This window comes from Gossypium arboreum, chromosome 7, assembly GCF_025698485.1.
Source record: "Gossypium arboreum isolate Shixiya-1 chromosome 7, ASM2569848v2, whole genome shotgun sequence".
Taxonomy (NCBI): Eukaryota; Viridiplantae; Streptophyta; class Magnoliopsida; order Malvales; family Malvaceae; genus Gossypium; species Gossypium arboreum.
The window spans coordinates 67,767,747-67,788,957 of NC_069076.1; the positions used below are offsets into that span (position 1 = coordinate 67,767,747).

Genomic DNA, 21,211 nt, shown 5'->3' on the forward strand with positions numbered 1-21,211 from the left:
ATACGTCATCATCCAAGGTGGCACCAAGGGCCAAGGCTTAATCCCCTCTGATTTTGGTGAAATTGTTTTTAAACTCTTTAATATTTGTTTTGGCCTCTAATGTATAAAATTTCGAAACCTATCTTAACTAGTATCATATGAATATGCATGTCTTCACAGCTGTTACATTTCTTCTATATATGTTTGTGAAATATAAAACCTTTATTAGCGCTGCATACGTATGGACAAGTAATAAGGTAATTGAACTCACTGTGACTGATAAGTTGGAGAAAAATGGCAAGACTTTCCTCAGCCTCATAAACTACCAAGGAGAGTTAATTTGTTTGGCCCTGACAACATGCCTCCCTTGTTTGGGTACACCATCCACCACTTACTCCAGTCTGTACTTTCAATCCTAAACCATAACACTTGTCTCTTTATCATGTGACTTCTTTGGTGATGATTGGGGTGCTAACTTTTTTGGGTGAAAATAAAAAAGAATTGGATGAAAATATATGTTTAAATTTAAATTTTAACTAGCATATATATATATTTGTCTATAACCACATAATGACCGACCTCATAATTACAAATTTGATTCTCTCTTTAAAATAATGCTCATTTTACAGGGTTCCACCCTCCTCCAATCATGTTCAGCCGTCCACTTGGCCTCATCTTCAATTTGAAGCCGTACCTGGTGGTGCCAACTCCATTACTCCAACTTTTATTGAGCAACTGTCAAAAACTAGATTCCTCCATTCCTGGAGAGGTAGCCATGTCGGAGATCATCAAATACCTTGCACTACTTCCGCTTAAACTACGTATATGTTCCTAGGAATCTTCAATGGGTCCGTACGTAGCATGCATTTGTTAGGGTTAGCTAACCGTCCGGGTATAGAAGATGGTATATAATCCAACCCTAATTTTACATTTCTTTCTGTCTTGCAAGCCATTCCTCATGTTTATGGTATGACGTAGTGAAAGTCAAGTCTGCCGTAGTTAGGGAAGTGATCAACATGGGCGGCCTTGCTTCTTGGAGGACGGCGGCTCCTTTGGATGGAGGAAAAAAGCATTTTTTGATTGGACAAAGGCATTCATTGCGCCAATTTGAAACTATGAAATTAAATATTAGTGATTCACAACAATATCTATATTAAAGAAATATAAGCGTAGAACCAAAACTCAATTCTAAATCCACGTTGTCTAACAGATTATATATTGATTTAAAGCAGGGGTAGTGATGCCCTTATCGGGATTACCCCATTTCAACTCTTTTTGTGATTGAGCCATTCATAAGCTAATCCCTTCCCCAATCACCTTCCTTTTAACAACTTAAAATATAAAACATTAGTTAACAAAACAGCTTGTATTCCAAAAGCAAGAGTTGTATGATAATCCTAAAACCTCATGTGTTATCTAAGCTGTACAACTATATTATTAGTTTATTAAAGCCAACAGAGAATTGACCAACATCAACATGTCATGTTGTGTTTTAGTATCAAATTCACCAATCTGCGTTTAAAAAGTTTGATACTGGGTGGACAATTTCGATGTTAATGCCATCCAGGTGTCCATTTTTCCATTTATCCACGTCTATTGTTTGTGATTACAAATTTTCTTACAAAAAGTCCACCCCCACAAACTTTTTCATTTTCTTTTCACCATCTATTTTAAAATTTTTAAAATTATATTATTTTTATTTTTATACTAAAATGTGGATAGTGTTTAATAAAATATTTTTTATGTTAATAGACACTACTTTGCATTTTATATTTATATAAAGTAGTGGTTAAAGTTCTTTTAAATATTCATTTGATACCAATTTATAAAAAAACAATAAACATATTTTTTTAAATAAAATAAGTAACATTTGTTTAAAGATGTATTTAGATTTTGCATAAAAAACTCTTCACTTGGACTGTAATCCCTTTTAGAAAACTACTTCTACATTATAATTGATTATTTTTATTTTTATTGTCTTGTTATAATTTAAAAATTAGTGGTAAAACTTTGTTTATAATTATGTTTTATTAATTATAAATTTTAAGTTGTAATCTCACATTTCTCATAAGTTCAAATTATAAATTACATGTGGTATAAAATTATTTTAATATCGAATTTTGTGATATATATATTAATTTTATTTTGTGAAAACATGTGCCATTAAATTCAAATACCATTGCTGTTATTAAATCTGGATGTAAAGCATATATAATGCGCAATGAGTTTATAAAGAAAATTTTAGGTCCACATGGCAAAAATAGATCATCTAACTCCACCTAGATATATTTATTTTATGTCTTGTATAGAACACATCCTAAGAAAAGATGGATTTAATTAATATAAGTTCTCACATGCAATATTTGTAAGATCAATCTTGCACTTAAAAAGAAGGAAAATATGTTGTTTTTAAGATGCCCAGAAAGATAACTACATATTCTATTGGTTGCATGTTAATCCGCAAAGATGAGTTGCTTGTAGGTTGGATAATGGAAGGTGTTGGAGAGGCAACTACCATGTGATGAAGTTGATGATTGTTTGGATTTTGGAAAGAAAAAGGGAGTTTGGACAGATAGGAAATTGGGACATCATTGTTTTTATTTATGCTCACTTCTTCGAATCAGCTTCACATGAAAGTGGTCAGACCAAAAAGTTGAATAACTAGAAGAAGAAGAAGAAGAAGAAGAAGAAGAAGAAGAAGAAGAAGAAGAAGGGAGGACGTCGTCTATGGATTCAGCTTCATTGTCACTTCACAGCCCCAATGAAAAAGGGGAAAAAATAAAAAGGGTTTGTTGGTTTGTCATAAATGGGCAGACAGACACAGTGGCTGAGAGACTTTATGAGTTTGTGTGTACTTCGGAGATATTTTACAGAGCAAGCATGTAAAATATATATGTACAGCTAATGACTTAAATGAATGGCTTGGCCAATCTGTCCTCTCCTATACTCTACTTCAACCTCAATGTTAAAACATTTACCATGCTTTTTTATTTTCTTCACGGAAGGTCGTGTTTGACATTTTTATAATATATAAAATGACCCATTTTGCAGGCAATTCTCATCTTGTCTTTTTCTTCTAAAAACTAATCATGGGAGGGCCTCGCAATTAAAGGCCTTGAATGAATCCATAAAAGTTTGCAGCTTTAGGTGCCATGAATTTTCTTTGGTCTAAAAGACAAAACAAATTAAGTGCATTGAATTCTCCTTAAGAGATTCAACAAAGTGAAAGGAAATGGACGTGCTACTCCCCCACTCACCCTTTCGTGGTCACCAAACAAACCCTAGCGTCCACATAAATAATAGTCACCCTAAACTCCCCCATGCTTATCCAAACAAGGCTCATGTAATTTGTTATATTAGAGTGACTTCCTGGGACATTTTTAATTAGGTGATATCCAACATTTTTCATGCAGGCAACCTGTTTCTAATTTTCCAAATCTAACACTAGGACAAACGGGGGAAGGAACAGAAAAAAGCTTAAAAACTTGTGCCACCGATCCAATTTGATAAAAAAAAGTTGTACATTATTTTATTAACAATTTACAGGGAAAAAGTGAAACTGAAAACCATACTGTCAACAAAATGCATCCATAACCTCAAAAGAAAACACACCTTATAAACATTTTGCTACTATCAACACACCAAAAAAGTTGGTTTTCTTTACTCTTTCTTTTGGGGGTGGAAGAGAGGTTCTTTTTTCTCAACACATGACATCCTTGAGAAGCTTGTACCTGCGTGTGGTAGGCCTGGGAGAAGGAGTGCCGCTGCTCTTTCCTTTGTGATCACCACCACTACTCTCGTCTCGATCGTGTTGCTTGATCTTGTCACCCGAATACTCGGATCGGTTTACGATTATTCCACTTCCGTTTCCACCTGATGATTTCTTTGAAGAGCTTCCATGCCTTGAGTTTCTTTCTTCGCTTTGGCACCAATCACACAGTCCAATTGGCTCTGCCAACTCGCTGTAATAGTTGCTGCAATACCTGCAAGGATAAACAAGTCGTTTCGAGCCATAAAATAAGAGAAACTTAAAAGATTTTTCTTTGTTTTTTTATATAAAAAAATTGGGTATTAAAAAACATGAAATATGGTTTATCTATAATAAGATGATGATAGCTTAGGATGTTGAGTTGGGGTTTTACGAAACCATGTTGGTTGGTGGTGCTTGGGGGAGATGTGGTGGGCATCCAGTTATCTACTTGGTAAGATAATTCAGTTAGGGGTAGCTTTCAAGCCCAGTGATGATGATGATGATGAAGATGATGGAAAGAGAGAATAATACATACGAGTGTTGAAAGCGGTGGTGGCACTTGTTACAGCGGAAGAGTTTGTCAGGAAAACCAACGTCGCCGCACATGCAGCAGACAGTTTGAAGATCCACCATTACTGAAGGAGGAGTTGAATTATATATGCTGAAAAACAAGAGAATAAGAAGAGGTAGAAGAAGATGGCTTGAAAAAGAAAGAAAAAAGAAAAGAGCGCGAGAAAGGGGCCGGAGGTGGGGTGATGAAGATAACTACAAGAGAGCCATACTATATATCTATATAAAGAAAGAGAATGGTTTCAGAATTCAGAGTCGGTGTATGAAATCCCATACATTAATTTTTTAACCATTTATGTACCAAAAAGAAATTGATTAATTTATATATCTTCATAGGTAGACCACAGGTTGCTTGCAGTCGTTTTCAGTTAGAGAAAGAGAGAGAGGGAGAGAAAGATGTGAACCTTAAAATTTATGTGCAAGAAAATGACATTTATGTCCTTTGAGGATTTCTTTTTACCTTTTTTTTTTTTTCATCTTTTGTCTTCTTTCCATTTATATTAATTAATTAATTAATTAATTTAACTTTTTCTGGTTCTTGTTCCTTTGCCATTTACTATTGGCAACTTATGAGCTCCTACGCTACCCCACGCTCCTCTCCTTCCCATTTATATTAAGAAACATGTTTGTCATCGCGCTATATACCTCAAAACTTCATTTCTTTATTTTTAAAACAAAACATTCATGATTATTTTTAAGTAAGATTAAAGAATTGCCCAAGTATCAAATACATAATTGATTTCTGTTGTAAACTTGGGTAATGTTTGATTCATATAAAAACTTACAAAAAAATGTTTTTATCCTTTTTATATTTGTTTTACGGAAAATGATTAATTAATCAACATAAAAAAAACCTTTTTTTTTCTAAAATATGACTTTTCTTTTGAATGAGCTTGAATCATTTTTTGAAAAGAATCTCTAATGAATAATTTGATTTTTTTAACCAAATCAAATATTATATTAAAAATAATTTTTTAATTTTATTTTTTAAAATATTTAAAAATAATATGAAATTGATTTCAACTATTGTAGCTGACATGGCACTGAAAGCGCTTTCAGCTGGGCGTGCTTTCAGTGCATTTTTTTGCCATGATACTGAAAAGCGCCCTGTAGAGAGTGTTTTCACTCTCCCGATTTCAACTGCTGCAAAGTTCCCACTCATCCGTTAAACATCCCGATATAATATTTTCTAAATCATTTTGCCACTCACCCCCTGTTGTATAAATGGATCATTTTCAACATCAGTGTCATAAGTCAATTTCAAGCATACTGAATTGCACGAAGAGGAAGTTCGCAAGACATTCGTAAGGCATAATTTCGAGCAAACACGTAATTACATCAAGTAAGGTTCGATTTTTGTTGTTCATATATAATTACAACTCTATTTTTCTGCATAATGTTTTTGTTTCCAACATGCGAAATAGGTTATTTCGTTGAAATGAGTGAACAAATTAATGTTTTTGTTTATTACGACAATGAAGTTCGTGACACCGACATTAGGGTTATTTTTTCATTGGAGAACACAACGCGATTGGCTTTCAACTCGAACATACAATTGCTAGAGCTCCGTGCATGAATTAGATGAAAAATCATCAAATCCACCTAAATGAGAGTATCGTTATTGAAATATCGATTCTGTGTTTCTGTTGACCCCATCAAATATAAGGATTTCAATATCAAAGGTGCAAAGGGGATGGAAGTGATGGTCCAAATGCATATTGCTAATAAATCACCAATACTCTAGTTATATGTGGAGTTTGCAAACACAGATGAAGGCGGTCAGAGGTCGACATATGTTCCAATTCGAGAGGCTAGAATGGAAGAGCAAGCTGAAAGTCTAATGACACAATTGTGTGTTGGGTTCACGACTTTGTTAGAAAGTTCCTATTATAATATCCTGGAATCATCAATGGGAAGACACTCATCGGTTTCAGCCTTAGATTTCAATCGTAATAAACAGAACATCTAGCAGTTAGGCTTTGGCGGTAACCCAAAATACTAGACCTAGCATGACACTTAGTTAGTGGATTTGATTTCAACTTTAGTCAATCGATATTTTGCATCGAGAAAACTTATAAAGGTATGGCATCAAGTTCCATCGATAGGCAATTCGTAGGTGATTTTGGTTGTTCCGACAACTATACAAGAAGGGATGATGAACTCGTTACAACCTCTACCAGTGAGAGGACATCCAATCTTAGACATGCTGGGGGGTTTAAGATTAAAAAGAACATTGAATCTGATGATGATCTAATCCGAGAGTTCGAGTTAGATGGTTCAGAAATTACATTATTTTTTAAACTAGAGTCGATTCTAACTAAACCAGAAGATGAAAGTTCAGACGGTGAAGGTCTAGACGAAGATGACAAAGAAGATCCGTGGTTTAAGGTAAATTCACCTCTGATTCACATAAATAATGTGGATCTCTCAACAGAATGTGGGTTAGAGTTTTTAAAATTCCTACACAAAAGACAGAGCCAAGCAAGTTCTTTACTAGATTCGAGTGATTTAGAAGCGGGGAATGAGTTTTCCTCTAAAAATGCTTTTGTCACAGCAGTGAAGCGATACGACATAAAGAATGAGGTACACTTCTATGTTGTTAAATCATGATCAGAGAAATTTAAGGCAAAATGTACAATGAGAAACAATAGATGTGCATGGAAAACCATGGCTTCTTTGAAGAAAAAGACGTGGTGCAAACCATAAAGAAATATATCGCTCCACATACGTGTGTTGCCACGGGTAATGCATTAAGTTTGTTTGATATTTGTGGTATTGAATTCCTAATTTTAATGTACTTGTGTTGTTACAGGTATTATATAGAATCATCCAAACTTGGATTTAGAGATGTTCACGAACATAATATTACCTATGGTGAAAGTGAGTCATAGAATTTCCATGTCGATTTTATTGAAAATGTAACCACCCCTTAACCCCGTCCCGTCGCTAGAATAGGATTACGGAGCATTACCAGTCTTTACAATACTTTTATGCATTAGACGGGGATAATTATGATACATAAATTAAAATTATGTCATTTTGTATCTTAAATGGGCCTATATTGATTACTATAAACATTTGAATCCAACTGGGGTTCGATCGGAAGCTTATAAAAATTTTCGTGAAAACTTAAAAATTCCCTTTTGTGAACAGTGTCACACGCCCGTGTGACCTGGGGGACACACCCATGTACCCTTCTTACACGTCCGTGTGGGAACACCGTGTTGTTTTTCTTTAGAATCTGTTAATTTTGCACGGCCGTGCGCGAGCCGTGTGTCTCACACGATCTGATCACATGTTCGTGTGACCTGGCCCGTGGACTTATGATGAGCTTTGTTTTGCAAGTTACTAACCCTGTAAAAACTTAAGCTTTAAGATAACATTTTTACCGACTCTCGACATGATTAAAACTCGATTAAACATATTTAATGCTAACCCAACTTGACAATAAAACATTCAACCAATGTACTCTCAGTGGTACCACAGTCTAGATTGACTTAAAATTTTTGTGTACAATCTTAAACAACTTACTTATATTAATCTTCAAGCATGCATATTTCATTTTATGACCTAACATCTTTAAACCATTCTTGAACATTTTTACTCTATTAACTTAATAGCCTAGGTACATGTCATTATCAACAATTAACATATTTTACCTTGTTGAGTTCGGGATCGGCTTAGGATGCTGATTCGACGATCTTTCTATAACCTAACCTTTTCACGGAAACAAACCGTACGCCGAGTATAAACTCAATGGTATTTCCATAAATAGAAGTACTGAATAGTGTAAGAAATTGAACATTTACTTAAGTCATATATTAATCGTAATAAACTTATAAGTCACTAAATAATAATACTCGTCATTCATATATATACATTCGGGCTTTAAACTTTAACTTCATAGTCTCTATACTTCAGTCATATAACTTAATTTCATAACATATAAACCTTACCATTTGATTCGGTCTACCTTTATTGTCCATTTATACCTTTCATTAGCAGTCAACATTCATGTATTCTTAAACTTTAAGCATTATTTTAGAATCTTAATACTTCAACCGTTTACTTTTCATTATTTAGCTTTAAAACCTTATTAATCGATCTTCAATATACTTTCATTACTATACAGTAATCTTCATCTGTTATATAATCAAGCAATCTTTATAGACATAACAGTTAATGAATAATAAATTAATAACATTCATTCTTTGATATCCTTGATTATCCCTATTAACATGACTCAAACCCGGTAGATACACGGACTTAAATCCAACCCACACACCAGGGATATTTCACGGTGTTTCATCGGCCGAAGCCGGAATACGCCGTATCGGTAACAGTAACAGTAATAGTGACGGTACACAAAGTACTTCATCGAAACAAATCCAAAATAGTAACAATAGAATAAGAATGATCAGTACTGAGTACCTCTTGAACGAATCCTAATATCACAATGAGTCAACACATATAGTGTCTCATCGACACACAGTCGGAATATCCGACTAGGCCGACATTGTTAATAGGGTATCCAATTTAATCCTTTTATCTAATTATCCTTAATTTAAGTTAATTCACTTCATTAAACTTTAAATTAATCACTCACTTAACTTCGTAAATATTTTTAATAAATATTTACGAATCCATTTTTCAGAAACGGAGACCCGAAAATGCACTTTTTCAATAACTGTAAAATTCAGGTCATTACAGAAAATATGCATAGCCAGTACGAATATATGTTGTCGTACTACAAGGTGTATATCACAAAGTAGAAGGCCTTGGAGAAGATGCATAATGGGTGGGACGCGTTGTACAATGATTTGTGGTAGTCGTGTCAGATATTAGATTAGTACATATTGGGTTGTGTAATCGATTTGGAAACGGAGCTTGCGTACTAAAATAATTGGTTGGTCCATGGATGCCAAGTATTCCATCGTTTCTTCTAGACTTTCAAGCAATGTAAAGAAGCATTCCGGTAATGTAAGCCATTGGTATAAATCAACGACACCTTTATACACAGGAGATCTATTCATTGGTTGTTTTTAGCTTTGGTACAGGATGATAATCGAAAAATCCTGTCAATAGCCTTTGCAATAACATTAAGAAAAAAGGCACGCGATTGAGATTTCTTCTTCTCTAGATTGAAGAGCCATGTTGTCCCCCAACTCGATATATGTATCATCTCTGACAGGAGACATGGAACACTAGCCGCAATTAAACGGCAAGGAAGCCTTTGAGATCACACACACCATAGGTATTGTTTAAGACATGTGGATGTGAACTATTATGAACAACACGATTCTAAAACTCAACACACACAACTGATTAATATGGGTATATATTCGCCACTACTTCAATTGTCTAATATTTAACTGCTTGTCAGATGTTGGGGTTAATGGATAAACTATTTACTTTTCTCGACAATGTATAAGCTCGTCAAACACCGTTTCCATGTTGGAAAACTTATGGGCCACTAACAGTGTCGGTGCAAGATACCTTTCTGACATACCCTTCGACCAATGAATACAATTGTATGACGGGAGTCTACAATACAGTCACATGATGACAAACATGACGAAATACATCAATTTCGTATTGAATGGGACTCACCATTTTTTGATAACCTCGGTTGTGAAAGAAACACATTTATACTTGGCAAAATTATTTTCAAAGTGAGTGGAAAAATATGTTGGACATATGAATGGTGGTTACGTTTGGTGTAAGGACATAATGAAAGAAATTAGAAAGGTTACAAAACAAATGAACTGTATATATTAGTGTGTCGCTCACTCGAAAACCTATTGTTTTGGGTTTCAGAGTTTGACAGACTCGACTAAGGTTTTTTCAGGGGAGCGTACTGTGTACACTTAAGACAACAGACCTGCAACTATAGGAGGTTTAACTCCTTTCATTTTCCATGCACTCATATAATTGTAACATGTTCCTCAGTACGTTTTGATCACATGAGCTTTGTAGACAAATGGTACAAACTACAATACATGTATAACATGTGGAAATATGAATTCTCATCGATTCTAAATAAAAGTATGTGTTTACCAATATTGAGCACTCTATTCAAGTTGTTACCGAATAGTTCATTACGTCACAAACCAAAAGGTCAATCGAACTCTACTCGGATACGCAAGAACAAGGATATTCGGAAGAGGACAAACCAACTGAGGTTATTCGGTTATTGTAGGAACCCAGGGCATACAAAGTCGTCATATCCACACTTGGAAGAAACTATAAGGACAAGACCTCATTAACTAATTTATTTATTTTTTAACCATTATTTGTTTTTTTTCATTCATTTTCAATTTTTTTTATAATTTGTAAATATCGGTTTATTATACTATAGAGAAAAATACAATATACAACTTTGTTCTATTTTTCTCGTGGAAATTAGATCATTGTACAAATTTGTAATATTCGTATAAAATGACTGAATAAAACTTGGTTTAACAATATAAAGTAACAACGACAACCAATTTTGATTGAAAAACATAATTTATTTAAAACCATTTTATATCTAATATTTGTACAATCTTATTAACTATAACTTAGCTAAACAATTAAGATTTACATGGCAAGTACAAAAAAAAAAAAAAATCATCTATGTCATCGAGTAAAATGTGTGCCACAATTCGGTTGTGAGCTGAATTTCTTTTTCGTTGAAGCTGTAAACCCGACTCTTTTTTTTCCTCTTCATCGTCACCTCTACCCTCGGGTAAATGTTGTGGTTTTGGCCTCTCCTCTTATTCGCATTCACCCGTGGTTGATTGCGGTGTGCTCCTTGGTTGCCATTATGTCTCCTTCATTCTACGAACAAGTGGTTGCAAAGATGATCCACCTTGGTAGAACAATGATCTCGAGGGTGTTTGTGACACTATCGACTTAAGCGTATAAGTATATTATGTCCCATACACCGATGGTAGAAAATACAAACTTCTTGTTAGTGTCGCAAGCATAATTAGCATATACGTTGTCATTAGAATTGTCATTGTTTGATACATCGATGCTACTAACGTGTAATATGGTGGGGACGGATGTGGTGGTCCAAAAATAATACCTAGAGACAGTGTGGAAACAAAAAAAAGTGGTACAATATATGGTGCTTGTGTAAAAATGATGAGGTTAGTGAAAGCACCAGAATAAATCGAGCCACACTAACAAGGGGTGGTGCGGCCATCGTTGCCTTTTCTTGTGTTGGTGTAGATGATGGACCCGTCTTGACAATTGCTTCATACCTTAGATTCCTAGGTGTTCGTCGCGGCCTTATCGTATGACGTTGCCTACCTCTCACATCTTCTGATAGTAAATATGGCTTGCCATGACATCTAAACCATGACATGTACTTCGGATTGCAAGCTAATTCTCAAGCGATAATGGGTTCGTGATGAGGTATAAATTCGTACCTATGCTTCTAAATATTGATAAATTGCGTGTGGAATGTAACCCAATTTTCACCGGTTCTCTCCGCAAGTTAATATTATGCAGATCTTCGATGTCTTAGGGTGCCGATGAAATTGTTTGCCTAAACCTGAACTGCCACATAACTTTATCAGATTCGGGCATCTTCACCATATCGTACACTACCAATGCCACCTTCACATGCCAAATGTTGGAATTCACCAAGAATTCAAATGGGATGCATACTTGAATTCTCAGATCGAAGTATGATGTCCGTTCAAACTATAGTACAATAATAATTTTAATTATATATTTACTATTAATTTTTAAATCAATTACGTTAATATTATATAATTGAAATTTTAAAAGTATATACATTCGCTTCCAATCGTTAATTTAACAGGATTTGTATATCTTGAAGCTCCTCTAATAGTCCCACACAACTCAGCTAATAGTTTTACCTATTGAAATAATATAATAATACAATAATTTAAATTTTAAATAATTTTATTAAGATAAATATATTATCTAATGAATTTTACCTTGTTACGAGTAAGAATGTATGAGGGTAGTCTACTTGATGACGTAAAAATAGTAGTCAGTACCATGCTCATGATTGCAATAGGAGCATGCAACTACCAACTTTAATTTTATGTGGTTGCGCCACTAGACATATCTCCCGATACAATGTCACCAACACGGCTGACCCCTAATTAAGTCGGCCCGCTTCTCTAAAGTTCATGAGTTTAAGTAGCCACTTTAAATGAACTAGATTTCGTGATTTATCGGGCATTAGGAGACTCTCGATGATCCTAAGGATGTATGCCCGAGCATGTTGTTCTTTTTCAACTTCACTCGATTTTACACCGAGACCAACAAAATTTATTTTCAACCAATTCATATTTATTCAGGCTCCATAAATTATGTCCGGAACCCTCCTTAAAAGTTATTCGCCTACATCTCTTTTGCTGCATAGAAAATAGAATATGTGTGTCTCAGGTCTCCATCTTTACACTGATACGCTTACAAGTTTGGAGGTCCAATTTACACCCTCTACTTATACAGGCCACATACAAAAATCCCGCATCACTCAAGTATGGTTCGATTAAAGATTATAAAGGAGTAGATAGATTGCGAACATACGTATCCAAAATCCAATCTTCCAGCTAATTATAAAAAAAAAACATACAACATTTAAAATTTCAATATAACAACAAAATAATTAAATTAAATTAGATTAAAAAAAATTTCTTACCATTTGCAATTGAACGACCAAAATGTGCTTGCCATCCAAATGAATTAGAGAATTTGCCATTACAAATTTCAATAAATAAGAAAAAAGCATAATACAAAATTAATTAAAAAACCTTATTACAATTTTAATAAAAAATGAGAGTGAACTAAGAGAATTGAGTAAGAATTAAGAGAGAATTAAGAGAGAGTTGAGAGCAAATTGAAAAGGTAAGAAATTAAGGGTTTAAATAGGAAAAATAAAATAGCCGTGGAAGGGAGCCGTTGGAATTCGACCATTGGGGGATAGTCGTTGCGGCGTAATCGTTAGGGAAAATGCATCCAGTTGGACGCATTTTCTTCTCTCTCTCCAAAATTGGCCTAATCAAGTAAATTTTGGAAAAATCAGCCTAATTCAATAATTTTTCTAAAATATTAGCATTTTTGGGTAATTTACCCTTTTATAAATATATTTGTTTCATATATAATTTTATTTTTCATCCACCTTGTAAGTGTACCATAATCTAATAATATATTTATGATTTTGATTGAGTTGATATCACGTATCAATCAAGGTGCAACTCAATAAAAAAGTTATAAAAAACCCTTTACTTTTACAAAGCATTTGATATTATTTAGAGGTCAATTTTATCTTTTCATATAAAAATTTTAAAAATAAATGTATATTTGAATTTAAAATATTATAATATTTAACAATTTAACTTTATAATTTCAATCAAAATTATAATTTAATTATTATATTAATTTTTTAAAAATAATTATATGGGAATTTAATCAAATTAACTAATTAACTACAGATACTAACTTAAAAATATTATAACAGTAATCGCATAAATATTAGAGGGAGAAATGAAAGAGTGGAGTAAGGCACGCGCAGAGGGAGAGAGTGGGTAGGGATGTAGCATTTGTTGGGCAGTGAAGTTGGTCAACTTGGTTCAGCTTCTTCTCTTCTGCCTTGTTTCTTGGGTGTGAGGGTGCGTGGGACGCAAGGGTCATTAAATTAATCCCAGTGGGGAAATTAGGGAACTTCATCAATATCCCCCAAGTACACTACTACTACTGTTTATCAAGCTTTAAACAAAGTCCACAGCGCCATCATCCAACCCCCATCTCTCCAGCTATGCTTCTCCCTCTGCTCCGCACCACCACCGACCTGCTTTTCTTTCTCCATATCTTAACCCTCAATTCTTATTTCTCCATAGGATGATTGATTCCTCTTTATTATCCACTTCAATTTCACCATTTCTGTTTTTTTACTTAATTTGGTATTTCCATTGTAACATTGTTAAATTTTGATATATTGAGAATGAATTTCAACAATTGTTGTCCGTATTTATTTAAGTCTAGGTAACTATTTTATTTACATTTATTTTGTACTTATCTTTTAAATAATTTTATATTTTTAAATTTTTAATAAAATATCTATTTTATATTATTATTTTGAAATTAAAAGTATATATAAAATCTAATTTTATAATATATTAAGAAAAAGTTATAAAATTATTTTAAGTCTACAATGAATCGAGACATATGGTTGTTTGGATTCAAATGAATCTAGACATCTTTTTCTAAATTCATTATGGACTTGCTTTTTTTAATAATTTTATATTTTTATAAAATATTATTATCTATATTATTATTTTGAAATTAAGAAATATATAAAATCTATTTTTTAAAAGTATACTTTTATAAATTATTTCATAAATATTGAGGAAGAAATCCAAATTCATATGCTATTGGATGTTTTTTTACCAAAGTTTATTCCAAACGTGGGTTTTAGTAAATTTATAATTTTTACTTATCACTATTTATAATTATCACGCTACTTGAGGTTTTATAAAGTATTGATATGTTAATATTTGATTTTATATATTTTGATATAATTATTTTTATAAAATAAAATACATAAAGTTATTAAAAATATGTCTTGAATAAACATGAATAAAGTTACGTTTAAATTCATTGAAATTTGGATATATATTTGTTTATGTTTATCCTGAACATGAAATAATTTTATATATTTTTAAAGAATTTTAAATTTTATATATTTTTAAGTTTAAAAATAATAATATAAAAGCTGATATTTTACAATATATATATAATTACTAGAAAATTAAATTTGAATAAATTTAAATAAATGGATGTGAAAATTTATTGACAACTTTTATATATAAAATTACTGAAACAATAAGTTGGAATTTGCTCATGTTGATTCTAAACTTAAAATAAATTTTATAAAATTATATTAAAAATAGATTTTATATATTTTAATTTTAAAATAATAATATAAAATCTTACATTTCACAATTTTTAAATATATAAAATTAACTAAAAAGTCTAGAATGAATATAACAAAACACAGTCATTTGTATAGGTTTATTCTCAATATAAAATAAATTTTATATTTTTTATTTAAAAAATTAATTATTTATTATGATGGCTACATGTCAAGATGTGATGCTACCATGTATCCTCTTTCTATTGGTTATCAATACTACGTCAATAAAATTTAACAGTGTTATTATAAAGATATCAAAGTGTGTTTGACAGAAACCTTATTCAAGTACCAAATAAATAAATAAAAATTAAGGGTCAACTAAGCATAAATGACTAAAATTAGGGAACAAAAAATAAATAAACCAAAAATAAGGGAGCAGAAAAAGAAGAAAAAAAAGAAATGATTCCCCTATTAGTAAATATATATTGGAAGTTGATTCCCGTAATAGTGTTATGGGGCAGCAAAATCCAAGGGTGAGGAGGGAAGTGGAGACGCATATAACGGTAGGAGCAAGAACATAAGAACACAGAATCTGATATGAAGCTGATAAGCATCACGTGGGGGCCAAAGGGGTGCTTTACTTCTACCTTTTGTTCTTAGAAATTGATGTGTTGGGCCCCAAATTCCCTTAGCAGTCTTTTCCTTTCTCTTTAACGCACTTAATTTTTTGTACTATCAGATTTTGGTGGAAGAAATTCTTTTGTAATTCATTATGTCCATTTACAAATATAACTTGACGTTGACTTGGAAACAATCAGTAAACACAACTAACCAAAATAATTAAAAACCTTTTATTTAAATATTTATATTTTTTAATATTGGATACACTTATCAATCCCTCAAATCACATATATAATAGAAAAAACAGATATAAAAAAAAGTATTATTTGTGTCTTGGAATTGAGCCAGTAAAAATATTATGAAGGTTTTTACTTAAATTGTATTTTGCCTTCTTTACTTAAAAAAGGGTAAATTAATCTTGTATGTTAGATTAAAGAGTATATTAATTTTCTGTTAAAAGACTAACCCATTTTTACTATTAAAACTAGCATGATTGATGTACCTCATACTTGACATACAAGAAATAATTTATAATAGTAAAAATAGATGAAATTTTTAGGGTTTTTACCCCAATATTATAAAAAAAAATTTATACACGAAAATGGGTTGTCAGCCAGATTAATTATGAAAATAGTATACTTTTTGGGGTCGTGCCTACCTGACAGGCACAACCCATTATTTTATTATTAATTTTTTTTTATTTTAAAAAATTATTATTATATTATTTTAATATTTATATTAATATATGGATAAAAATATGAGTTTTACGGATAAAAATACTAAAGCGGGTTGAGCACATCGGTAGGCACAACTAGTCGTGCCTGACAGGCAGGCACAACACCCTGCACATTTCCCTTTTCTTTCTTTGCATTTTACAAAAATTGGTATTATATCACTTTTGGTCCCTCTACTAGGCCTAAAATTAAAATTTTATTTTTATACTTGAATTTCTACAATAATATTTGGTCCTATTTTTTATTATTTTTTCTAAATAATTAATATTGTTAATTACTCGATAAAATTTTTGGCGTGTTTAGTTTAACAAAACAATGATATGTTAAGTCGTAATAAGTTTTAAATAATAAAATTTCTAACAAAATGTATTCCAACTTAACATATCATTGTTTTGTTAAACTAATATTTTGTTTAAAAAACACGTCAAAATTTTATCGAGTAATTAACAAAATTTAATACAATTTTGTAAAAATTTTATTATTTAAAACTTATTCAACTTAGCATATCATTGTTTTGTTAAACTAATCAAAAATTTATCAAAGTAATTAACAAAAATTTTAATACAATTTTGTTAGAAATTTTATTATTTAAAACTTATTCTAACTTAAGATATCATTTTAAAAAACACGTCAAAAACTTTAATGAGTAATTAATAATATTAATTATTTGGAAAAAATTATAAAAAATAGGACCAAATATTATTGTAGAAATTCAAGTATAAAATAGAATTTTAATTTTAGGCCTAGTAGAGGGACCAAAAGTGATATAAGACCAATTTTTGTAAAATGAAATGTGCAAGGTGTTGTGCACACACATGTCAGCTCGACCCGTTCGGTATTTTTATCATGTAAAACCCGTATTTTTATCTATATATTAATATAAATATTAAAAATAATATAATAATATTTTTTTAAAACAAAAAAATTAATAATAAAATAATGGGTTGTGCCTGTCAGGTAGGCACGACCCCAAAAAGTATACCATTTTCGTAATTAATCTGGCTGACAACTTATTTTCGTATATAATTTTTTTTTATAATATTAAGGTAAAAAACTCAAATTTTTAATATACATATAAGACTAATTTACCCATTTTTAATAAAGAAATAAAATGTTACAACAAATTAAAATTGAGAAGACTGTTGGTTTATTATAAGGTTTATCAAATTAGTTGTTTCATCACAGCCTGACAATAGTAAAGGGTTAAATAAAGTATTAGGCCACTAATATCGCTACCACAAATTGGATTTTGCAGCACAGTTTAGTTTAGATGAATGGTGTGAGAGTGTAATAGTTGATCATAAAAAGACATGACAGGTGATGGGAGGGAGACTCTCATCGCACATCTAGACGTGGTTCGTCCACTTGATGATATAATTAATTAAGAAATTTGGTTAAAAATATGATTAGGGTTTCCCAATCAAATTTAAATGTTACGTCAATGTCGTAATCGAGGACATATCAACATTTTTATAATCCCTACAATGTGCAGCAAGTGAAAGAAAATGTTGGATAAGGGTTATATTGGCGGTTCCACAAGCCTTTTAATTAAATTAATGGATCATCATGGAGAAAGAAGTTACGAGGCTTGACATGCCTAGTCATCTGTCACCGGTTCAACTTTATGGCTAACATTCTAAATCGTCAATGCATGTGTGTATAAATAATTATGAGATGGTTTAAATCATATTCAGAGGATTGGAAAAGTAGAAATTCATGCACCATATTTAAATAAATATATAATAATCTGAAGTCCATCACCAATGGTGGGTAATGTCAAACCTTAGATATTAAAGGATCTCTCCAAGATCTACTTCCATAATCATTTGGCATGTCAATATGCTTCTCCTGTTGTATAGTATAGATTCAACCATTTTTACTTAAATCCCAGATATGTTTTGGAAAGATTATATAGGCCCCCAATTTATTTTGGCTACTCATCAAGGAATTGCTTCAATCGTTGTCATTGTCATGATGACACGGCCAGAGTTTCTACTCTTAATTTATAATGTGTTCCATTTGATAAAATTATAATAATTATACCCTTTTCTAATTATAAAAAAAAACTTATTTCATACTCACCACCTATTTGATGATATAAGTTATAATTACCTATATAATTTCAAAACTTTTAAAATTAATTATTGATTAAAATGTAGATTTGCCACCATAGCGAATATTCAAATTTGCTACTCAACTTCATTTTAACTGATGTTTATTATTACATTTGAAAATACGAGTAAATTTGTCATTTTACTTTTCTATAATTAAACTTAGAATTTTAATAAATTCCGCCTCTAAACTTGATTTGTTTAATTAAAATTGTGTCGAGTCATAAAAACTTTGAGAATGTTAACTATGTTAAACAATAATGATATTTTTCAAATAAAAGATATTAACTTTGTCAAAATTTGGTCTTATATAGTTCTTTTTAATGGTATAGGAGTTAAATTAATTCATTTAATAGTAAAAGGACTAATTTGATCCGGATTTTATATTAGAGACCTATACCAAGTGTAATCGCCTAAAGTTTAATAAAATAAAAATAAAAAACAAAATTCAATGTAAAGTTAAAATGTAATGGTAAATTAACCTTTAGCTCAAAAGAAGGATGAAAATATCAATCAAAGGAAAATAAATGACAAATTTTAATTTTCACCTAAAGTATAGTGATAAATTTACACACTAGTCCATTCATTATCATAAAATTAATCCATAATACTTAAAGGAAAAAGTTCTCTAAATAAGTAACGAAATCTAAAATCAACTTATCATATGTAATAGATTAATCTAAGAAAGTATTCAACATTATAATTAGTAATAAAGTTAATAAGAAAAAGAAATATCTATATAATTTTATTTAATTACTCTAGTATTTCATATTTTGAGTTATTTTCTCTTTAACATTAAACTTATAGTCCTTATTTTCATATAAAAGCAACTTCTTAAGCTTAAATCATCTAAAGATGTGTTTGAAAAGCATAGGATAAATTGTTTATATTACCTACATAATTACTTAAATTCTCACCTCTCTTTACATTATAGAGTGTAATTGAATAATTACTTAAATATGTTATACATATATAATTACAAATAATTACACGTAAATTCAATTATTTTACACCTGCCATTTGAATGATTTAAGAAACAATTACAAACGACTAGTCTTTCATCCATCAGCTGTCAACTACATTAAAAGATTTTTTTTTTTTTTGAAAAAAAATAAAATATTGAGAAAGAATTGAAGATTGAATAACAGTATTTTAGTATCTAATGCCTATTCTAATATTATTATTATTGAATCTTTTACGATCCATTTCCTGATAATTGTTGATATGGCCTTGTGTGGATATGAAGCTCATGGAATCGTAGAGTTGATATTAATCTGGGAGAGAAGGATTTCCGATCAGAAGTTTTATCTGTATCACAAAAATGTATTTTTTAAATTATTTTTATTTTTATAACACTCCTTATCCGGTCTAGTCGTCGAACTCGAGCCACAGAGTGCTACAGTCAATGCTGAAACAGAATACCTTCAATTCACATCGATTATTTCAAATAAACATGAAATTACTTCATAAATAAACAATTAACATTCAAATTAAACATGGATCATACAATCATAATCAATTCAATACATAATAACCAATTATACTTTTTCTCATGCCTTATACGAGCTTATGTATGCTTTAGTATAAACCTAAAATTTAACTAGGACTAATTTGCAATATTTCCAAAATTACAGATAAATTATAACATAACTAAATCTTTCAATAATCAATCATGTCATAAACATTCAAATAATATGATATACAATTAAATTCGAGTCTTAATCGAGCTTACAAAAGCTTTTAAGTTGGCCTGAGCACAAATAAGGGTCAATTTGAAACATTTTCAAAAGATAAGGATACTCATGTAAAATAAGGATCACACGATCATGTATCCAAGCCGTGTAACTCTTAGAAATTGTGTGGATCAATTTATAATGACTGTGTAGCTAGGTTGTGTAACAAACTGAAATTGTGTTACCTAAAACTTCCCAAATAAAAACAGAGAACACAGTCGTATCACTTACTCATGTGTGACACACGACCATGTGTTAGCCCGTGTATGCCCATAAGTACCTTTTTATGCAAGTTTTAAAAATAAAATTTCACTTAGTTTATAAGCATGTAGTAACCAATCTTTTAACCTATCCCAAAATGAACAAATTTATGCCAAAGATATAACATTTTCCTATATCTAACAAATATGCCTCAAGGCACCTCAATCACATACAATGCAAGTGAAGCATCTTAAATCATTTTAACATTTGGACCCAAACATTCATTCTATTAATCACCATGCATAAATCATCCATATACTAGCCATAAGCTAGAACCACAATACCACTATTTAAGAGAACACAACCACTTAGCAATACCTAAAACATACCATATAAGGTTCAAGAACAAGTATTATAAACATATTCAAACCATTATCATTCAAAATGACTTTTATACATAACAAGCCTATATACATGTCAGGAAACCAAATTTTGAACGACCAAAATTCTACCGAGATAGAAGTTGGATAGTGTGAACTCCTAGTTGATTTGATCTCCACTTTCCGCAAAAAATAACTACAAGACATGAAAACATAATCGAGTAAGCATTATATATTCTTAGTAAGTTCATG

At 31.2% G+C, this 21,211-nt stretch overlaps 1 protein-coding gene across 1 annotated transcript; it reads right to left on the bottom strand.

The window, feature by feature from the left end:
• Positions 1–3,481: 3,481 nt before the first annotated feature.
• On the bottom strand, positions 3,482–4,594 carry LOC108482787 (uncharacterized). Its single transcript, XM_017785898.2, has 2 exons — positions 4,266–4,594; positions 3,482–3,962 (listed from the first exon to the last, which is right to left on the bottom strand). Exons 1-2 carry the CDS (start codon positions 4,361–4,363, stop codon positions 3,680–3,682), a joined length of 381 nt encoding a protein of 126 aa, XP_017641387.1. The 5' UTR covers positions 4,364–4,594; the 3' UTR covers positions 3,482–3,679.
• Between the last annotated feature and the right edge of the window lie 16,617 nt (positions 4,595–21,211).